This window comes from Papio anubis, chromosome 15 (assembly GCF_008728515.1).
Source record: "Papio anubis isolate 15944 chromosome 15, Panubis1.0, whole genome shotgun sequence".
Taxonomy (NCBI): Eukaryota; Metazoa; Chordata; class Mammalia; order Primates; family Cercopithecidae; genus Papio; species Papio anubis.
This window is the reverse complement of record NC_044990.1, coordinates 25,075,998-25,098,789: the sequence shown is the minus strand read 5'-3', so window position 1 is coordinate 25,098,789 and position 22,792 is coordinate 25,075,998. Positions and strand designations below refer to the sequence as shown.

General features: G+C 38.5%; 1 protein-coding gene across 7 annotated transcripts in view; it reads right to left on the bottom strand.

Moving 5' to 3' along the window:
• LRCH1 (leucine rich repeats and calponin homology domain containing 1) overlaps positions 1–22,792 on the bottom strand; it is a 198,496-nt gene that overhangs the window by 20,508 nt on the left and 155,196 nt on the right. For 5 of the 7 annotated variants that reach the window (XR_002518353.1, XM_009191913.4, XM_017951232.1 and 2 more), the window contains 5 exons: positions 17,878–17,931; positions 17,112–17,184; positions 14,044–14,148; positions 6,168–6,277; positions 251–388 (listed from right to left, as the gene is read on the bottom strand). Coding sequence is in view for 6 of the 7 variants with exons in the window: in XM_009191913.4 (XP_009190177.2) it covers positions 251–388; positions 6,168–6,277; positions 14,044–14,148; positions 17,112–17,184; positions 17,878–17,931 (480 nt within the window). In the remaining variant the exon portion in view is untranslated. The remainder of the gene's footprint in view (positions 1–250; positions 389–6,167; positions 6,278–14,043; positions 14,149–17,111; positions 17,185–17,877; positions 17,932–22,792) is intronic. The other 2 variants (XM_017951235.3, XM_017951234.1) reach the window with 1 other exon arrangement.

The window sequence follows — 22,792 nt, the reverse complement described above, 5'->3', positions numbered from 1 at the left end:
TGCTTGATATTGAAATAAAATTATGTTTCTGTCATTTATATATTTATTTTAAAATAGTCTCTCATTTTACAGTGAAAATGTTGCTTCATTCAGAGCCATTCGTTCATTCCTTTTCTGCCTTATAATGGTTTGGGGCCCAACGGAAAAGATTTGAGCAAGGTCCTACTGACACCATTGACATCCTAAACCAACAACAGTGACCCCTAAAAGTCTGTTTTACGTCAGTTAGTTTCCCTTTGGTGTTACTTACAACCGCTGGTGACGGGACATGGATGCTTGCAACCGACCGTGGGCGGATGTGGTTGACCAGATGGCAGAGGACAACACCATCCATGAGTGCTGCCCCCAGGTCTTCATGTAGACTGACCTTCAATCTCATCTCAATGCTCTGTTGGGGAAATCAGAAGGAAGTCAGTTGCTATGAACACTGAGGTAACTGTGGGTAAAATACATTTATGGGTATTTATGAACTGAGGCACTAATTTCATTATGGGAAATTAGGATAACAATGCCTAGAAAACAATGACATTATTTAACTGTTTCCAAACAGTATCAAAATCCCTCTTAATAAAAACAAATTTAGGTGAGTGTAAAATTTTTAATAAACGGAATGAATGGAATAATGGAATCACTTTTTGAGTGTGATAAATAAAAACCAAATCTGACTAGTTCAGGCAGTCTGCATGGGGCAGAAGAGGGATTAAGAAATGTTTTTCTCTGCCAGCCACTGCGCCTGGCCAGAGAAAAACATTTCTTAATCCCTCTTCTGCCCCATGCAGGGATTACAGGCCCAGTGGCCAAAGTGCCTGTAATCCCAGCACTTTGGGAGGGCAGATCACCTGAGGTCAGGAGTTCAAGACCAGCCTGGCCAACATGGTGAAACCCTGTCTCTACTAAAAATACAAGAATTAGCCAGGCGTGGTGGCAGGTGCCTGTAATCACAGCTACTTGGGAGGCTGAGGCAGGAGAATCACTTGAACCTGGGAGGCGGAGGTTGCAGTGAGATGAGATCACGCCACTGCACTCCAGCTTGGACAACAGAAAAAAAAAAAAAGAAATGCTTTTCTCTTAGGCAAGGCGTGGTGGCTCACGCCTGTTAACCCCAACACTTTGAGAGGCCGAGGTGGGCGGATCCCTGAGCTCAGGAGTTTGAGACCAGCCTGGACAGCATGGCGAGACCCTGTCTCTACCAAAAATACAGAAAATTAGCTGGGCGGGATTACGCGCACCTGTGGTCCCAGCTACTTGGGGGACTGAGGTGGGAGGATGTCTTGAGTCCAGGAGGTGGAGGCTGCAGTGAGCCAAGATCATGCCTTGGCACTCCAACCTGGTTGACAGAGTGAGATCCCATCTCAAAAAAAAAAAGAAAGAAAAGCAAAGAAAGAAATGCTTTTCTTTTCTCTTGGACTATTTTTAATTGATAAATCAATTTTTGTTCTTTTAAAAAATTTAACTTTTGGTTTTTGAGATAATTCTAGATTCATATGCAATTGTAAGAACTAATACAGAGAGGTTCCATGTACCCTTTGCCCAATTTCCTTCAATGGTAACAACTTTCAAAATAACCAGAATATTGACATTGACAAAGTCAAGATGCACAAACATGCCCACCAGCACAAGGATCCCTCATGTTGCCCTTTTATTGACACATCCTCTCAGCTACTCGGGAGGCTGAGGCAGGAGAATCGCTTGAACCCAGGAGGCAGAGGTTGCAGTGAGCCGAGATTGCGCCACTGCACTCCAGCCTGGATGATAAAGCAAGACTCGTCTCAAAAAAAGAAAAAAAAATTATAGACACATCCCCTTCCTTCCCACCCCAAAGTTCCTCTTCTACCTTGCTCCTATTCTCCTTTCCTTCTGGGTCTGGGCCTCCCATGACATGAATGCTGGATCATTTATTATACTTCCACAGGTCCTGAGGCTCTCCGTCCACTGATTTTTCAATCTGTTTTCTCTCTCTCGTTCAGATTAGATGATTTCTATTGTTCTCTCTTCTAGTTTCATTCCAGTTCTTTCCTTTATCATCTCCATTCTGCTATGGAGCCCATCCACTGGGCTTATTTTCAATAATGTATTTTTTAGCTCTCAATTTCCATTTGGTTTTTCTTTATGTCTTCTATTTCTTTGCGGAGATTTTCTAGTTCTCTGCTGGGGTATTCTTTTCCTTTCCTTTGACCATGTGCATCGTTGTTCACTGAAGCATTTTCATCATGGCTGGTTTAAAAATATCTGTCAAATAATTCTAACATCTCTGTTGTGTTAGTGATGTCATCTGTAGATTGTCTTTTTTTCTTACAGTTTGAGATCTTCCTCGTCCTTGGAATGATGAGGGATTTGCAATGGAAACCTGGATGTTTTTGTATTATGAGACTCTGGATCCTATTTAAATGTTTTAGCTGGCTTTTTTTTTTTTTTTTGACACTGCTCTAGCAGGGGAAGGTGGCTGCCACCACCTTGTTACTGCCAGGTGAATGTAGGCATCTGGGTTTCCCACTGGGTGTCAATTGGCCAGGGAGTAGGGGTAGGGGAAGGTGCCTCCTTACTGCTCAGTGGATGTGGGAATCCAGGATTCCCATGTGGTCTCCACTGAAACTCTGGGAGCAGATGAGCTTCCTTACTGACCAGTGGGGATGAAATTTCTGGCTCCTGGCTTGGTCTTCTCTGACACCACCCCAGCAAGGGGAGAAGTCTCATTTGACTCAGCCCTTGCTGGTGTGGGTGATGGGGGACCACAGTATTTCCTGTGGTGTTCAGCTGCAGTAGCGCACTTATGGTCTAAAACTTTTCTGTCTTGCTGGGCTGTCCCTTTCCTGGTTATTTGGTTAGAGAAAGTCAGCTTTTATTGTTGTTTTTCTAAAGTCTGTGCCCATTACTTTTTCTGGGTTCTCAGCGACTTCAGCTCCAAGTCTGGATACATGAGGCAAAAAGAAAGTCCCCTGGAGCTCACCACGATGGCATCCCTCAAGTCTCAAGGACCCTAATCAGTCTGTCTTTTCTTTACCTTCCAGAATGTTCTTATGTTTGTTTCATTTATGTCTAGGGGTTTTAGGTGTACTTAGTAGGAAAAATAGGGAAAAGTATGCCTACTCCATCCTCTTCGAAGCAGAAGTAGACAAATCAATTTTCAAAACTTAACTAGGGCTTTTGCGACAAAAACTCCTTTTTTTTTTTTTATTATACTTTAAGTTGTAGGGTACATGCGCACAACCTGCAGGTTTGTTACATATGTATACATGTGCCATGTTGGTGTGCTGTACCCATTAACTCATCATTTACATTAGGTATATCTCCTAATGCTATCCCTACCCACTCCCCCCACTCCACGACAGGCCCCAGTGTATGATGTTCGCCTTCCTGTGTCCAAGTGTTCTCATTGTTCTGGATAACAGCCTATGAAACGATGACTTGATTTGGTGATTTTAATAAATGAAAACTTGAAAACAGTGCATGCAATAGTGTTATATAAATTTCTTTCAGAAGTGTCCTGTGTGTGGACAATTTTTTTAGGTACTCTTTCAGGCTCTAATTTTATATCACTCAATTAAGCCATAAATGATCACTATGACCCATGCTTAAGATAAAATTGTAAGATATCACTCCCTACGGGGCATATCTCAGCTTCTGATCTTCTTTGCATAGATTTTATAAAGTTCACCTTCCCAGTTTACATTACATCCAGACAGTCCTGGCAAATGACAGAGGTTTGACTTTCCCTTTGTGTTTGCTGAATCACCACAGTGGCTTAAAGTGGTGGTAAGAGTTTTTTTGTTTTCTTTTTAAAATTACTTCCTCCTGATTCTTTGCTAAACCATATAAAAAGTATCATCTGCTCTAACAAAGAGGCTGACCTATCCTAATGCAATTTAATCTGAATTTTGTTTCTAGGGCTCACTGCTCATTTGTAGAACTCATCGCTCTCTGAAACTGTGTATTTGTTTCCGTCTTATTTACTATCTCTCCCCAACAGATTATAAGCTTTAGAACAGCAGCGAGCTTTTTGTTCTCTCCTACATCCATTACCTAGAATACAGCCCGGCAGACAGTGACAGTCAATACATACTTGCTAACGAAAGAAGATTTAACATCGAATCTATCTCCTCCAAGAATCTCTCTTTCTTTTTTGAAAAAATTTATTTTAGATTCAGGGGGTACATGTGCAGGTTTGTTACATGGGTGTATTGTGTGATATTGAGGTTTAGGCTTCTAATAATCCTGTCACCTAAGCAGTGAACATAGTACCCAATAGGTAGTTTTTCAACCCTCACCCCCCGTCTCTCCCCTTTTGGAATTCCCAGAGTTTGTTGTTTCCATCTTTGTGTCCGTGGAAATCCAGTGTTTAACTCCCCCTTATAAATGAGAACGTCGTATTTGGTTTTCCGTTTCTGTATTAATTTGCTTAGAATAGTGGCCTCCAGTTGCATCCATGTTGCTGCAAAGGACATGATTTCGTTCTTTTTTATGGCTGTGTAGTATTGCATGGTGTATATGTACCACATTTTCTTTATCCAATCCACTGTTGATGGGAGCCTGGGTTGATCCCAAGTCTTTGTTTCTGTGAATAGTGCTGTGATGGACATATGAGTGCAGGTGTCTTTTTGGTAGAACAATTTATTTTTCTCTGGGTATATACCCAGCCACGGGATTGCAGCATTGAATGGTTGTTCTACTATTAGTCAAGAAGCTTTCTTAGACTCTTTTAGTTCATAGTTATGACACTTCTTTTTGAACATTAAAAACTCATGCAGCAATTCATAATGTGCTGTCTTTAATAGCTAATACCGATGTTTTCTTCCTTGGTGATTGACTCCTATACTGTTATTTAACCTTCCATATATTTAGGTATGATCTTCCTAACCTGACAAAAAGACCATGCAGGTAGACAAATACCTACAGAGTGCCCACTGGGAACTAAGAAATACGACAAGGAATAAGACAGCCATGGTCCCCGCCATCTCCAAGTTTAAGCTTCAGTGACACCCAGCACAAGACTTCCTCTTTGGTAGAAACTCAAATGATTTGACTATTAGAGAACTGAGTTAAAATCTCTGGTCGGTTTGGGGTACAAAGTGAGGATAACTACAAACATTTTAAAATTAATGTAATATTGCTGGGCACAGTGGCATGTGCCTATAATTTATGCCAAGCTACTTGGGAGGCTGAGGCCAGAGGATCACTTCAGCCCAAAAGTTCAAGGCTGCAGTGAGCTATGATCATACCATTGCACTCTAGTCTGGGCAACAGACAGAGGCCCTGTCCCTTAAAAATTAAAAATTGGGCTGGGTGTGGTGGCTTATGCCTGTAATCCCAACACTTTTCTACTAAAAATACAAAAAATTAGCTGAGTGTGGTGGTGCACACCTGTAATCTCAATTACTCAGGAGGCTGAGGTGGGAGGATCACTTGAGCCCAGAAAGCACAGGTTGCAGTGAGCTGAGATCATGCGACTGCACTCCAGCCGGGTGACAGAGTGAGACTTTGCCTCAAAAAAATACACACACACACACACACACACACACACACACACACACAAATTTAATATTATTAAGTAAATAAATGACAGGGCATTAAACTATGCCTGAATTGAAATAGTGCCAGCATTTATATGTATGTATTATTTTTTATTTATTACTATCTCATATATTCCTCACAAAACTCCACTAAGATCAATTAGAACCATGTTTTTTTTCTCTAAGAGACAAGGTCTCACTGTGGTCACCCAGGCTGAACTGAAGTGGTATAATCATAAATCATTGCAGCCTCCCATTTCTGGGCTCAACAGATCCTCTCACCTCAGCCTCCCAAGTAGCTGGGATTACAGGCATACGCCACCACGCCCAGCTAATTTTTGTATTTTTAGTAGAGATGGGGTTCACCATGTTGCCCATACTGGTCTCGAACTCCTGGACTTAAGTGATTAGGCTGCCTCCACCTCCCAAAGTTCTGCAATAACAGGCATGAGACAATGTGCCTAGCCAAACCATTTTTTTAGTACATAAAGAAACAGACTCAGCATGGGTAAGTGGCTTGCCCAACATCCAGCAGTCAATGACCTGGCTAGATTTGAAATTAGGAATGCTTGCAATGTTTCAAAGTCTGTTTCTTAAAAATATAGAATCTTGCTTAAATTCTGAAAATTCTCCTTTAGTTACATAACATTTCTTGGGTACCTCACGAAGTTGTTCCACCAGCTCTTTCTCTTCTCTCATCTGCTCCATTTTCCTCCGGATTGTAAACTGTGGGTCTATAGATTCCAAATTTCTCTGAGGTCTTAGAAACACTATAATAGAAAGGGAAAAATGCCTTCATGTAGTCCCTTGTCACACAGGGCCATTCATATTAAAATCAAACAGTATTTTAATTTATCCAAAATAATTCATTTACCACTCAAAGAAACAAAGAAATTCCAAATCCACAAGAAAAGCCTGGCTCAAGTATTTTAAAAGAGACTATATTTTAAATTATACTAGGTTGAGTGGACTAACAAGCTGTATTTTTCGGTGATAATAAACTGAACCCAGGGTAAGGTCTGGGTCATTGGGACCGTTCCAAGTCACTGGTCTGACAGATGTCCTACTTCACTCATCTTCCCACTGTTTTCATTCTAAGTTTTTATTTACACTCAATCCTTTCATTAAATTCAGACAATTTATTTCCAATAAGGTTCTAGAACTGTTGTATGTATTTAAAAAAGCACAAGTTAATGTTTTTGTTGGCATCAAGTTTTTCATAAGCCTAAGTTAAGAACTAAGTGATGATTACATATTTGAGGGTGCGGTGGAAAAATTCTGCCTTCTAGACTGTCACTGACAGACGATCGAAAAAGTCAGCTCTTTGGAGACGAGCAAGGACTCCTTTTAGGAAGCCTGTCAAGATTAGAAGTAGCTGAAGAGCTCATCGTTGGCTTCAGGTTCTTGAAGTTACAACCTCCAAGAACAGTAACAGCGATGCTCCCTCTGAAATGGGCTGAGCAAACACATGCCCTTCCCTCTGAAGGAAAACATCTTGTAGAGACCGATCAAGAAGGTAAATCATGTTCTATGTATTGGAGAATGACTACAGCAAGAGTTTTAATTAATTTTTTAATGATACAAAGCCCAGGGCAGATTTAAACTTGAATTTTTTTCTTCCTAGAGATTTTTATCCTCGCACATAAGACGGAAGAAAGAGCTGTTCAGAGCCTTGGTTCCCCCATCCCATAGACTTTCAGATTGAGGTAGGGAGGGAAAGTCTCTCAGAAAATTCTGGGCAGAGAACTCCAATGTTAGAAATCCACACCACATAGAAGGCTGCATGGCGTACTGCAATTGCAGAAGTTTCAATCATGATCATTTAAACGATGCTGAATAAGAAAGAACGTGTAATTTTTATTCTACCTTGACACACATTTCCTATGGACCACTTTAGAAACTATTTCAATATTTCAGATTCCTAGAAATTAAATATGATTTACAAATGGAATAGTTTGGATACAAAGACTTGAGTCCACTCGGTGTAACCAAAAGTACTGTGCTCGCCTAACTACAATATTTTAATTTCCATTTGTGCCTTTGAACATGCATTCTCTTTCTCACATCTCAGTATTTTCTTTCTAAATTAGTTCTAACATGCTTGAATTCGCATTCTGATGCTCTGTGGAAGATGAGAAAGTTGACATATCTTAAATCGTCGACTTAGAGTTAATGGAGAAAGAGGATGATTTAAGGTACACAAGGCCTGTCGCCTTCTGGAATCTCAGAGAGGAGTCAGCTTGTGGCCTGGGGCCTCTGCTGGAAGCCACTGAGGGAAGTCACAGGCAAAGGACACCGCAGGCAGTCACAGGAGGACTGCCACCAAGTCCCACAAAACCCAAACCTCACAGGACGTAGAACCAATTGTCTAAAAAGTAAAGCCAAGGTCAGTAAAAGGACAGAGTGACCAGGCAGGGAAAGATGACAAGTTCACAGAGAAAAGGGAACTGAGGAAAACTCTGACAAATTAGGACGCATGGAAGAAACTGGAGAATGCATCACATTTTACACCATTTCAAGCAAAACCAAAACAGAAATATACAAAAATGTAAAATCTAGAACTACTTTGCACCACCAAATTTACCAAAAAAAAGGTCAAGAAATGCAGATAGAGTTGGATAATACATATATATGCCAGCAAGGGGCGCCTCAACACCGTTTGAACAAATCAAATGTTTTCTTTGGAGCTGTTATTTTCCTTTGCCTTTTTTCTGGGGAGTAATCTTATCTAATATTTTCAATATGTTTTTATTGGCAGATTTCAATCTGAATATGAAACTATCAGGAAGTGAAATGAACCATGAGCTTTTGTTCAACACCACATTGCCTTATTAGAGCCCTATGTGAGATACCAGGATAACGAGATGGTGTCTGGGTTTTACTTTCCTGGCATCATTTTTAGATTTTGCATTCCTTTGTAGCTTAAAAATGTAGCACGCATGCGTGGGCATTTGCTCTATGAATGTTAAGCAATCTAAAGTGTTTTAAAAACCAATTGAACTGTATTTTTTAAAATGAACACTTCAAATATACACAAAATTATCAGAAATAATGACTATATCACTATTAGTTTTCTAAATGTATTCATTACTCTGACATATAAGAGAGCTTAAGGCAATCTCTTTAGGCTCATAATAAATCTACCAAGTACAAAAGTGCTTGCTTATTTTGCTGGGTTTGTTACAACAGAATGGCTTTACTGGAACCATTAAAGTACCTCTGATTAAATTACCTACAGTTTTTTCTTTTCTTTCAAGTCCTATTTAAATAATAAATCCAGTGACCAGTCTGGGTCCAGGCTTCAGGAAATTGATCTACAAAAGAATTATTCTGCTTTTCCTTAATTTCATATCACTAAATTTCAAGAGCTCCCTTACTTAATCCAGAGGAATAAAAGTTTAATTTGAGGCCATGAGACAATATTAAGAAGCAGCCCCCACTATGAGCAAATCTTTTCAAGTCAAATGCTCCTGTGACTGTTGAAGTGTAAATAAGAAAAAAGATGGGTGAGAGAGCAGAGTGAGTGTGTGTTATGAGTGTGTTGAAAGAGATGAAGAGGTGGTGATTGGTTTTGGGGGGTGGGGGGGTGGGTGGAGGGACACAGTCTCACTCTGTTGCCCAGGCTGGAGTGCAGTAGTACGATCTCAGCTCACTGCAACCTCAACCACCTGGCTCACGTGATTCTCCCATCTCAGTCTCCTGAGTAGCAGGGACCACAGGCCTACACCACCATGCCTGGCTAAGTTTTGTACTTTTAGTAGAGGTGGGGTTTTGCCATGTTGCCCAGGCTGGTCTGGAACTCCTGGACTCAAGTGACCTACCTGCCTCAGACTCCCAAAGTGCTGCGATTACAGGTGTGAGCCATGGCACCTGGCCAAGGTAGGCAATTTAAGATGAAGGAAAAAAATAAGTTCTGCTTAAATTAAGCCTATAGTTTAATTTACTGTATGCTGTATAAACAACATTTATTTTTATTTTGTTTTGAGATGGAGTCTCACTCTGTTGCCTAGGCTGGAGTACAGTGGCATGAACTTGGCTCGCTGCAAACTCTGCCTCACAGGTTCAAGCGATTCTCCTGCCTCAGCCCCCTAAATAGCTGGGATTACAGGTGCCCGCTACCATGCCTGGCTAAATTTTGTATTTTTAGTAGAGACAGGGTTTCACCATGTTGACCAGGCTGGTCTTGAACTCCTGACCTCAAGTGACCCACCTGCCTCAGCCTCCCAAAGTCCTGGGAATTCAGGCATGAGCCACTGCATCCAGCATAAATAACATTTAAAGAACAGAAAAGATTTGCAAATATACGTAATTTATTTAGCAGAAGAGATTAAGCATGGAATCTGCAGGGTATAATGAAATGCTTATGTAGAATATCAAATTCATCCTCATAGATATAGGTCAAATTCCACTGATCTTTCCATTATTTTCTGCCTTTTCCTTCACTCTTTTCCCCATCCTCATCTCTGAGCTGGGAGTAATCTCTATCTTCTGTGAGCATATAAAATTCTTTTATCTGTGTCTCTCCCATGGCACTCACCACTTTCTGTCTTACAATAGAGTGATATTTCGCTCCATTATGGATCTGTAAACGTTTATGTCTGTTTCCAACTTGTACCCTCTACTCCTGCCCCACAAAGCAGTGAGTGGAGCAGAATGAGTTTGTTGAATGAGTGAATGAAACAAGTGTTTCAAACACTCCCTCATTTAAAGCTCAGTCTATTTGGAGAACGTCCTTGCAAAGATTATTCTATCCTGATAATCAGTCACCTGAGTTTTTCCTCTTATGAATAATCTCCTAAACTTAGTTTCCAGGTCTGAATGCATTAGACTCTGAAATAAATGTTACATGAAAGCAGACAGATTTTGGCTATCTCTTTCAGAGCTGCATCCATAGTGATGAGCATCGTGCGTAGCACATAATAGGCACTCAGCAGATATTTAAGGATGTGTACAAGAAACCATTTACGTACTTGCTGTGAGAACATCTTTGAGTTAAGCAAACAAAGAAAGCCCTGTGCTCTAAAAATTACCCAAATGCACTTTCTCATTTAATTATTGCATGAAATGCACTCTTCATATAAAAACATTTATACCTAAATTTAACTCAATGAGAGGAGATTCCTTCTCTGTGGAAACATGAAGTTTTAAAATTTAGCTCTCAACTTCTCCTTGGAAGTTAAGAACCTGAACTGGACATGATGTTTAAGATAGACAAACTCAAAGGCAGCAGTATCTTGGCTTTGAAAAAATATCACCAGCTTTAGATCCAGGCTACTGTGAATCAGAACTCTCACTAGCTGATTCATTCATTCCCTTCTGGTGCCTAAAATTGAACTGGACACATTCTGTGTCCTCAAAATGCTCACATTTCTTCTCTATGGTCTTAGACAATTTACTTAACCTAGTGACTTTCAACCTTACTTGAACACTACATAACATCACATAAAAACAAGTAAAACAAATGACCAGTGCTTAGACTCAATGCTACACCAAATAAATGAGCATTTCTGACTATGGCATGGCCTAAGTGGTTATAGTTTTACAAAATGCCCAGGTGATTCTAATATAAAACCAGAGTTGAGAGCCACTAAAATGCCTCTTATATCCTCAGTTTCTTCATTTTTCTAATGAGAAAAATACCTATAAGTGCAAGATTACTGTAAAAAATTAAGGAAAATATCTGCAAAGTGGTACAAGATACATGGTTACCTCAGAGACTAATGTAAACTGGTCCATTCATCCATTCTCTGGTTATAACTTAAAGATTAATTTTCAATACGTATAAAGTAGCACCTACAAATTCACTGCAAATGAAAGAGCAAAAATTACCCCCAAGAAGATAGAAATGGTTTTTAACTCCAAAGTGAAGTGAAGAGGAAAGATTCAGTAAGAGGACACAGAGCAGGGGGAAAAGAAGAAGTTAAACCATCAGGTTAAAAACAGAGGTTACAGCCGTCCCATCCAGCTCCAGGGGGGGACCCGGACAACCCCACAGACAAACTTCCACATCCTCCTTCATCCACCTCATGCGGCAGAACTTTGAGGACTTTGAGAACTCAAACTCCCAAGGACCTTCTACCCAGGTTGCCAATTTAAAAAAATCTGTTTGAAGAATAAGTTTTAGAGAAATGGGGACTTTAAAATGAGATAGAATGGGAATAAAATATTTGAAAGAATTTAAATAAAAGGATAAGTTTATATAAAGCAAGACAGTGAGCAAGGTAAAAAAAGGACAACTTTACCAAAAATAATAACTAAAAAGTATAAATAAAAGTCAAGTTAGATTACGTTAGGTTGAGCTGGTAATAAGATGATGTTTATTTATAAAGGTTATTTACAAAGATAGCAGCCAATATTGAATAATGGAGAAAATATGAGGAAACAAAACTGATGTAATCAGCTTTGAAATGCCAAGAGAGGCCCCTGAGTAGGATCTTCTGCTTAAGAGGAACCAGTAAGAACAACATAAAAAATAGTCTGTGTTCCTTTCCCAACATTAGCTCACAGACTTGTGAACATACAGTGCAGCTTCTTTAACTAAAAAAAAAAAAGAAAAAACCATTAGAAAATGTATTCCAATCACAGGTCAAAGTTAAGAACAAAGAGAATGAAGATAAACATAAAAGTCAGATCTGGGAAGCTAAACGAATATTTGTAAAGACTATTGCTGTACAGAAAATTTTCTGTTGCCCAGGGCATAATAGAGACAAATTGCAAATAGGAAAAAATGACAATCTTCAAACATCTGACATGATCGACTGAACCATGAGTATTGAAAACGATGGCTTTATTATTATTGTGGTACAGCATAACAGCTGCATGTGAATTCCTGGAATTCTTACTCATAGAAAAAATAATTTAATAACTATTGCAAGGTTATTTTATTTTTAGAAAGATTTCCACAATGATTATTTTCTATGGAAATTTAAGGATTTTTAATCAAATGAAGGCAGCCTGAATGTAGATGCAGCAGAGATGATTCCAGAGTTAGGAACCCTGGTGTGGCTTCACCTCCACTTCAACCCCACAGTGTGATCCAGGCGGCTCACTTCACCTTTCTGGTTTTAGCCTGTTCATCTATAAAGATAGTAATTCTACTGCTACATAAGAAGTCTAATTGTTTCCCAGCTTTAAAAAAAAAAAAAAAAAAAAAAGTCCTTTGGTTTCAGATATCATTCCTAAGGAAATACCAAACCACACATAAATCTTTCATTTTAGGCTTTATTTCCTTTAAACAACATTAGGCCCATAAATAGCTATACTTTCTGAAAAACAAGAATGCCTCCCCTCCATTAGAAAAAAACCTTAAGAAAGAAAAAGTTTATCAAGAAAGTTTCCATTTAGCCCTCTTCAACTTCCAAAATTTAAAACTGGATGGTATAAGCAGAGCCATTTGTTTCATAACTCTTGTTTTTTAATCCTATTTATTTTCAGTTTAAACATTTAGAAATCTATGAAATATTAAATTCCTTTTATAACTACTCTACCAAAGTGTACATTGTCCTTCTCCATAAGGAAATTGTAGAAGCATTTTTGGTTGAATTTTAACCAGAAATCACAGCAAGTGTCTTAAATATATATATTTCTAGGTATTACATATAACATACTTAGATGAAAAGAGAAATATTATCAGAAAACGTATCTTCCCATTATGTCTGCATTGTGGCTATACCCTGTACCTCACTACTCTTCCCTATAAACCACATTCTCTGTTTCATTTAAATTGACTGCAATCACTGTGTATTCTGAAGTAAAATGTTTAAAATTTGAAGATTTCAAAAACTAGAATGAAATTAGACTAGAATGGAGATGAAGACATATGTGGCGTGTAGATCTAAATAATTATATTTTATTGTAATCTCTTAGGCTACATAAGATTTAAAATTAAAAGATATCCACATGAATACTAACTGAGTATCCTCGATTTTTTATTTACACATTTGATTCTTAGGCCAAGTTACTATCCTTGAATGTCAAAAAGATGAACTTATACTCAAGAAGGTATCAAAAGTCAAAACATGCCAATAATTTGGAAAAAAGAAGGCAAATGATTTATCTTCATTTTTAGAAATTTCTCCACATTAACATTATTTTCAATGCAATACTCTAGGATCAGCCATGCTACATTTTAATTACCTTAGGTTACACGGTAAGCATAAATAATAAAATATCAAACTCTAAAACCATTTAGTTCAGATGCAGGAACAAGCAAAGATAAATCCAAATGTGCAAACCCCAAATCTTTGTAAACGAGCAAACAAACCAGAAAACCCAAGCAGAAAAGGGTAGAGAAGAAAGAATTATAATGCCTTCCCCAAATCCAGAATAGTCAAGTTAATTAAACTGGAGTTTGACAAACTGCTAGAGAACAATCCACATGCACTTTTCTGGACTTTACTTTCCAGGCTTATACATTATTTCTCGTACCAAGCATGCAGGTGAATATACTCTATCTTCAGCTGCACAGAGATGAATGTTCAGTATACGCATTGGCTTATTAATGAGAACATTGGAGAATAGGTACAAAGCCACCTACCATTGTCACTGTCTCCTTCAGATGGAACACTGTAGCTAGAGCTGTCCCATGTCTGTGCCTGTGTAAGTGTGTTGAAGGAGATAGGAGGAAGAATGAGGGCTGGGTCTGCAGGGGAGCCAGAGAGCCAGTCCGCGTACAGTTGCACAAGGACCAGGAAAAACCAAAGGGGCAGCAGCATTTCACAAATGGCATAGGGTTTGCATGGAAATGAAGAGTGGATTTCATTTATATGGGGTTTAATTTCAAATGCACAATATAGGAGAAGAATGAAAGATGGTGCATGGAATAAAAAGAATGATAAAAACTGAGTGTTAGTACCCATCAATCATACACTTTGCATGCAGTTCACATTGTTAATCTTAACAGTTCTGCAAGCCCACAGACTTAGAGTACTAATGAATCAGGTCAGAGGAAAGAAAGAGTACCCAAAGGTTAGGTAGATAAAAAGGCAAAAGACCTGCCAGATACCTTTCTCAAAGACTTTCTAAAAAACTAACAAAATGCGATTCACACACAAAAATATTGGTGACATAGAATAAAACTTAATATGTGTAAATATATCTATTATTTATAAATAAAACTATTATAGAATCATCATTTACCATTAGTGATTTTTTTTCTCCAAAGCAATGTCAAATTTCTTTTTAAAGACATCTGTAGGTCTATTGGCATGCTTTATAGATAGCTGAATCTAGCTAATTCTTTTCTCAATCCTGGACATACCTCTCAATACTGTTTTCAATATTGCTCAGTTAAAAAACAAAAGACAAAAAATGTTGGAGACTAGTACAGTCTATTTAACAACAAATCCAATTAACCAACAGAGATCAATCAATTTCAAGAACTTCTGAGTTGGTCACTTATGAAATGATAGCAACTCTTACTTTTGCACTAAATATCCATATGGCAATTTCATATTTAGGAAATATCTATATTATTTTTTATTCAGTCATAAGGCAGGGTCAGTAAAATAAATGGATATAGTTCTAGACATAAATATTTGGGTATGTGCAGTTGTCTTCGTTTGGGAGGAAGACGCAGAAAGAAATGAAAGAAACTGTCAGCCTACTCTAAGTTCTTATTTCAACTTGCTAATTTAAGCAGTCCGTTTTTATGTATAACACAGAAATCACATAAATCCACACACTTTCAAAATAAAAATTAACTGGCTTTAAGCATTCTAAAGCTACTCAATCAAAAATGGTTTCTATCTTTTAAAACTATATGCTTTCCAGTTAAGATTACTGTATATATTACTTTCCAGAAAATGTGAAAAATACATTTAAGCATATATACTATAATATTTTAAAATTGTTAAATCAAATGAAAAAAATCTCCATACATAATGCAACTTTTATAAAGTTCCAACATGTCACTTGATGATCCTGAAGATAAATAGCATTATTTACAGCAACCAGACTCCATAGAGCTTTCAACAACAAGAACAATTTCCACATTGGTTAGTCAGCATTATAGAAAGGCTGGAAGCTTGGAGAGGAAATTAACTTCATTTTCTCCTATTCAAATAAAAGCTCCATTTATTTTTCACTGCTACAAAGAATGTGAAATGGTTTAACAGCCCCAGTACAACGTAAACCCTAACTGTAATAAGTTCAGTTTGGACTCTATAAAAAGAATAAAAACGTCACCAAAATAATTCTACAATTGCAAGTTATACATTCAACAGAATATTATTCTGTGAAGATCCATTCAACTTTGATTCGCTCAATTATACCATACTTTTCAATTGTGTAAAACTGACTGTGAGGCTTAGGAGACAGTCTGCAGCTCAACAGGAGGTCCTCAGTGTGTAAAGTAAGTCCCTGGTGGGTTGTCACTGAAGGCACAGATGCGGTGTGCCTGGACTTACCTCCATTCCTCCCAGGACACACCTGAGACCATGGAAATGAAAACCCAGCCAAGGGCCTCAGCCCAGAACTGATCACATTTGCTTAGTTCCAAACATGAGAAGACCAGCCATTTGAGTTTTATTTCATGTAAAATTTGGCTCTCCATAAAACACTCACTAACCCTTGTCACACTCAAGCACTTTCTCAAATGGCTTTTTTCCTACGGCCCATTCAAACTGCCAGGAAACCATTACACCTGGCCAATTGTCACCCATCAATCAACCTGCCCCAAGAATGAAAAGCACTTCCTTTATTAAAGAATCACCTTTATTTTTCCTATGGGTGCCTTTTTGCAAAATATACACATGTATAACCTCTACTGTTGTCAAAATGCTTTGCTGGAGAATTCAAGAACATCTGAGTTCTCTACCAGCTCTTAAAAGTGTCTGAATTCTTCATTAGCACTTGCTTAAAAACATGAGTAATAAGTGTAGACTAAATACCAAAGAGTCAAAAATATTAAAACAAAGAAAGACCTAAAAGAAGGAAGATTAGCAACAGAACTTCAAATAAATGGAGAAATCAGAAGAATCAAATTTTTCTATACAGAGTGCTTTCTTTTCAAAAGCAACCATTATTTTGTACATTGCTATAATTTACTTTTGTGAATAAACTCATAACAAATTAAAATAAAATTGGTAATATAAGCAGAATGCTTTCTCAAAAGACTTTTTAAAAAGTAACTCCTGACCACTCATGCAAGCCTTGAAATGACCACTCTGTTATGTGAGTAAACACACAGAACCTACCAGACTCAGAAAGCAAATGAGGATGTCTCAGAAAGGAGTCACTTTTCCAGAGGCAGGCTGCCCCTTAACTCAGCCGAGCACCAGGAACCACTGGGGCCAAAGGGCAGCTATTTTATCTTCCTTAGGTAAAAAAAAATCAATAGAGTATTTCGTCCCCGCTTACATGCTCCCACCTTCTCTTTCTTTGCTCTGATTCAAACGAAGGTAGGTGATCCACTACTGATAACACAGACTTAGCTGATTCACTGAAAACAAAGCTACAAACTCTGGCCTCCCCTAGCTGTAGATGCCAGGATTTCAGCTCAGCAGAACTGACAAGGATGTGCACACTGATAATGCATACACTTAAAAGGCTCAAGAGAAAGCAATGAGTTATTTAGTGTAAGAATGGGCTGAGGTTTTCATTTACCTGATCGAGGCTTCAGGCCAAATGGAGCTGTGCTGTTTGTGGTAGGAGAGACTGCAGGGGAGTTCTCTCTAATCTGTGGTGTTGGAAGGAAAGGAAATTAGGAAAAAAATAAAAGAACAAAAGAAGAAAACAGAAGAAGAACTACGTATGGTTTTCTATGTTCAAGGATTGTAACAAAACTACTCCCTTTTCACATTTGCTGCTGTGTGATGAAGTCCTGGCTAAAAAAAAAATCACCTTGTAAAGATGTTAAGTGGCATAATCAACAGAATGTTGTTTTAGAGTGACCCACTCAGTTTGTTTTGCCCATTTTAAGAACATTTTACAATTATGTGACACTGGCAATCCTCTTGCACAGGTGTGTGCATGGGTGCATGCACACACACACACACATATATCCACTTATATCCAAAAGAGGGCACATCTGATGAGGAAACAGATAATACTGAACTCAGTAATACTGAATCACACACTGAATCATTTATGGAGAACAAGACATTCTAAATGTTGCCTATTTAAGTGATCTTCATTCTGTTTTCTTGTAAAGATGTTCCCACATTTGGTTTTTAAAAACATATCTCATAAAAATAAATACTTAATTATGAATAGGACCAGATAAAGCTATGATAGCCAATGAGAGTTAGACAGATTCCCCCAAAGACTCAATTAATTAATCACAAGTCTTAGATTATATATTTCTGTAAAAGATATTCCAATCCAGCCATCAAGAAACACCTCACCTTCCATGAATCTTCAAGAAACTTACCTCATTTGGAGAATACTGGCTCCCATTACTCTGTAATGTTAGATCACTTTGCACCTTAAAAAAGAAGAAAAAAGCATGGTATGTTCCATTAGACTGTGAGACTGTTTAGGCAAAAACTGCATCTTTCTTACTGCCATCATGTCCCCAGTCCATGGGTACACAATGTATATCTGTTGAATTAGTGTGTTCAGTAGCTAGGTAGACCATACTCATATGTTCTGAAAACATGCAGCTGTATTCATAGAAAAATACATCTAAAGTATTATACAAACTAAGATAAAGAATTTCCCAGAGCAAGGAGTTCACTCCAAAATATCTGTGGATGTCAGCTTACCTTGCTAGGTGACCAAGCTGCCTGCTGGTTCCCATCCTCATTTTAATTATGGTTTTTAGAAATGGCTCAAGGTAGTACTTCCTAAATATGCAGAATCACATTGGGAGCATTCAATAAATACACGTCTGGACCCCAAATTAACTGGGCAAATCTCATGTTGTCAGTTCAACATCAGATTACTTTGGCAACTACTGGTTAAGAGAAAAAATTACAAAATTTTTTTTCTGTCATAAAATGTGCAGGATTTATAACTGGTCGTGGAGAAAAGTCAAGATGACATCCTGATTTCCAGCAGGAATGACTGGGTAGATGGTAGCATCACTGAATACCACGGAGAACACAGGAGCAGTTTAAGAAGAAGTTGATAGTTATCAGCTTAGCTATGTAGAGAAAGAGAAATTTGTGGGGCATGGAGATAAAATCTGACTGCTGGGGTACAGGGGGGAACTTGAGGCATGAGCTACAGGTTTCGAAGTCATTATTATATATGGGGTGCCTGAGTCCACAAGGTGACCAGATGGTCCAGAGAGATAGTGTAGAAGTTGAGGAACAGTGGCTGAGAGCAAAATCTTGCAAAACCAGCATGAAAGGGACACATAGAAACAAGTGGCCCACAAGGGACGCACTCTAGTTTCTTACCCAGATCTGCCTTCTTTATAAGGTAGTCAAGAACCCCCTGATCCTCCCTGATAAAAAATTGGGTGTTAGCTTATATAAACACCTTCATATATGCCACCAAATTATTGTACATTTAAGATGCCTGTTCCTATTCATTGTTGAGGAGTGCTATTTACAAACCTTCCCACCTTTGACACAAATCTAAGAGGAAACCATATTTTTAGAATAAAATGTCACTAATGTCCCTATTCAATTAAATGGCTTTGTTAGAGTTGCTAACAAGTAACTTCAGGTTTGATTCTTTCTATAAGCAATTTCTTTCCTCTAGTTTGCCCTATCATCTCCCAGACCCTTCCCCGTTCGATATTATTTATGTATGAGCCATGCAATTTACAATTCTTCCTGCATGGATGACAGTGCCACCCACACTTGATGTGGACAGTCACGTAAAGTATGTTTAAAGTCAGATCACGTGATGTGCCACCAATTACAAACCGCTTCATAATCCCGGCCTCCCCTTTCCGTGTGGCTCACAGAGAGCTGATTCCCCATAGCCACGTTGTCTTGCTCAACATAGCTCCTGGCTACAGGGCCAAACCCCAAAATGCCCAAAGTCTAAGTTTACTTTCCTCTCCTTAAACTCTACCCCTTCCCCAGTGTCCCTGAGCACCTAAAACAAGCTCAGGACTGCAGACCATCTTATTTCTTCTGTAAATTTTTCAACATCTAAATCCTCTTACTCCCACAATTAAAAAAAATTAATTAAAGTGAAGGCAACTTCAGAGCCTTCATCTTCCAGTCCTTTACACAAAAACAAGGCTGAATCTAGCACAGGCACTCAACAAATACTGGCGGATCAATATAGGGCTATGCTGAAAGATGTTACTTTCTGCTTGAATGAGACAGAAGAATATAAAAATAACCAAATCATAAGTAAAGATCATATTTTAGCTCTATATAATCCTTATCACTGGCCCTGTGAATTCAGTACTCTCTTTTCTTTTCCTTGTGACTTCCTTTTTCCATCAGAGCCAGCTATTCCCCCTCCGTTTTTAAAATCATAGAAATGTGTCTGCCAAGGACAGATAATTGACCTACAGAAGGAAAACAAGGAGTGAGAATTCCTTATGCCAAATACTCCTCCTTCAACCAAAAGAAAAAAAAAATAAACCTTATGTTAAAATAACACAAAACATTGTAAGTTGGAGATAGAATAAAAGTATCTTTTTTGTTGTTGTTGTTGAGGTTTTCTGTCTTCGAGGGACTCCTGAAATCATGGACACAGGTATATATGTTTTTAAAACTATGAGAGTGAAAGTTCAAAGACATTGTAAGTAGCATGATAAAATAAAGGTGCTAAGGAAGGTTGGACCTGGTACATTCTGTGAGTACAGAGGAGTAATACAATCTGCCCAATTAGAGCAGAAAATTCACTCTGGAGGCAAGGGTGCAGTAGCTGGCTGGGAGGCCCTCACAGCACTGAGCACAGAGCCTGTGCAGAGCTGTAGCTCGACACCTATGGGCTTAATGGCCTGGCTGATGGAACAAACAGACTCATCATTAGAGGGAAACCTGGGTTGGCCCAACTGACCGAATGATTGATATATGACTTGGAAGTCAAGTTTCCTACTTTAGGAGGGTATTAGGCTTTTCCACATAATATAATGGTAGCAAGCATGGTTAAACTTCAGGAAAAACCCATGAAGCTTTATGAGCATGTGGAAAAGTGTCAGATGATTTTCAAGTTAGACAAGCACAAGGAAATGAATTTAGAGGAACATAATATACACTTTACCTAAACAATGGAGTGTTTGCAGCTATCAGTTAAGACCCAGAGACCTGTACATCAAATAAGCAGTACACTGAAATTTTGCTTACCAAAGCCTAATCCTTACCATTTAATTTCCTATCTCTTTCTCTTTCTTCTTCCCTCCCTTCCAGAAATCCTCACTAACTACTCACTGTGTACCAGGTACAGCTGGGTCCCACTTCGAGTGAGAATGCTAAATGTTTGTGCTATGTAATGAGAAAGACAAACAACAGGAGAAATAAAGAGGAGATCAGTAAGTAGAAATCCATTCTGAAAATCTAGAACTGACTGCAAAGATACAGTTCACCTTTGCTGATGGGAAAATGGGAGGAAACTCTACATAAAACAGTCTTGGGCTGATATTAAGGAAATGTGACATTTAAACATTCCTTCCCAAAACACCAAAATGTTTAATATCAATAGCAATTTCTAATAACCATTGGAATTGTGTAGTTAGTAAATCAGTGCATGTATTGCTATTAGATTAAAAGATGGGATGAGGCTAGGTGCGGTGGCTCATGCCTGTAATCCCAGCACTTTGGGAGGCCGAGGTGGGTGGATCACCTGAGGTCAGGAGTTTGAGACCAGCCTGGCCAACATGGCGAAACTCTGTCTCTACTAAAAGTACCAAAATTAGCCGGGCATGGTGGCAGGTGCCTGTAATCCCAGCTACTCAGGAGGCTGAGGCAGGAGAATTGCTTGAACCCGGTAGGTGGAGGTTGCAGTGAGCTGAGATTGTGCCACTGCATTCAACCTGGGCAACAAGAATGAGACTCTGTCTCAAAAAAAAAAAAAAATTACAATAAATTTAAAAGAACATGGGATGAAAACTAGACCTAGACAAAACTATGAACTGGGCTCAGTCTATATTTAGTATATACCCATCCCTTATTCCTTCCATACCCATTCACATTATTGGAAGCATTGCTCATGCACACATAAGTATCATGGCTGCTCTTCTTCTGCCAAGATCTGCTCTGAAGAAAACGTTTGATGCAGTCAGGCACCTCTAAGGTTTGTAAGCATGACAAGACTTAGTGTTGCCACTAGTCCACAGCATGAAGAGGCAATATACTGCAGTAGGAAAGCAGGGCCAAGCCTTTTACATGTAAGTGACCTGGCCAGTCACTTGATCTTGAGCTTCAAATCCTGCATCGTCACTCAGGTATGATAACTCCCACTTTTCACTTATACCTTATCTAGAATCTAAACTCATAAGTGTAGGAGCTCTGTGTCTTTAATGCTACTTTCTCAGTGTCCAGAGTGGTGCTTGAGACATGGGAGGCAATCGACGAATATTTGTTGAAGAAATGAAATAACGGTAACTTATGTAATACACAAAGCACATGGACTGGCATGTAGGAATACTTCCTTTTTTAAAAAAAAATCAGGAATTATACATTTTAGAAGACAAAATTATTGCAATGACCATCCAATTGTGTATTAAAAATGTAGGGGATATATCTTTATTCTAGAAGTTTTGTGTCTTTCTTGTGCTCCTGAAATCACGTAAACAGGTGGCCATCTGCTATTTTACTAGAGTCAAAAGTGGGTCTACAGCTGGATGCTAAGATGGTCTTGAACTATCTCATCACAGACTGCTTGTTAGCTGCAATGAAAAAATAAAACCGCAATTACACGGTGGAGAAATGGAGTCATATCTTGATTGGGTGATCAAATTAACATCACCAAAGAGGGACAGATGGACATAGTGTGGCACCAAATTACAGGCTCACACCTGTAATCCCAGCACTTTGAGAGGCTGAGGAGGAAGGATCGCTTGAAACCAGCAGTTTGAGACTAACCTGGGCAACAAATCGAGATCTTATCTCTACAAAAAATAAACTTATCTCTACAAAAAAATAAAATCTCTACAAAAAAATAAAATTAAATTTTAAAAAATTGTTTCCAGATAAGAAGCTAAAAAAGAAGTTAAGTCTGCACAGAACCAAAATCACCTCAAAGGAAGAACCTGATGAAATGGGTTCGGGGAGACTGCAAATAAAAGACTTCCAATGTCCCACTATCAGGTAATTCAATGATGCCTCCACTCAGGGAAGAGGTGGTACAGTAATTCTGTTTAAAGACCACACCAATAACAATAATAGAGAAGCAAGCTAATAGCTAACATTTAGATATTCTATATTATGTGA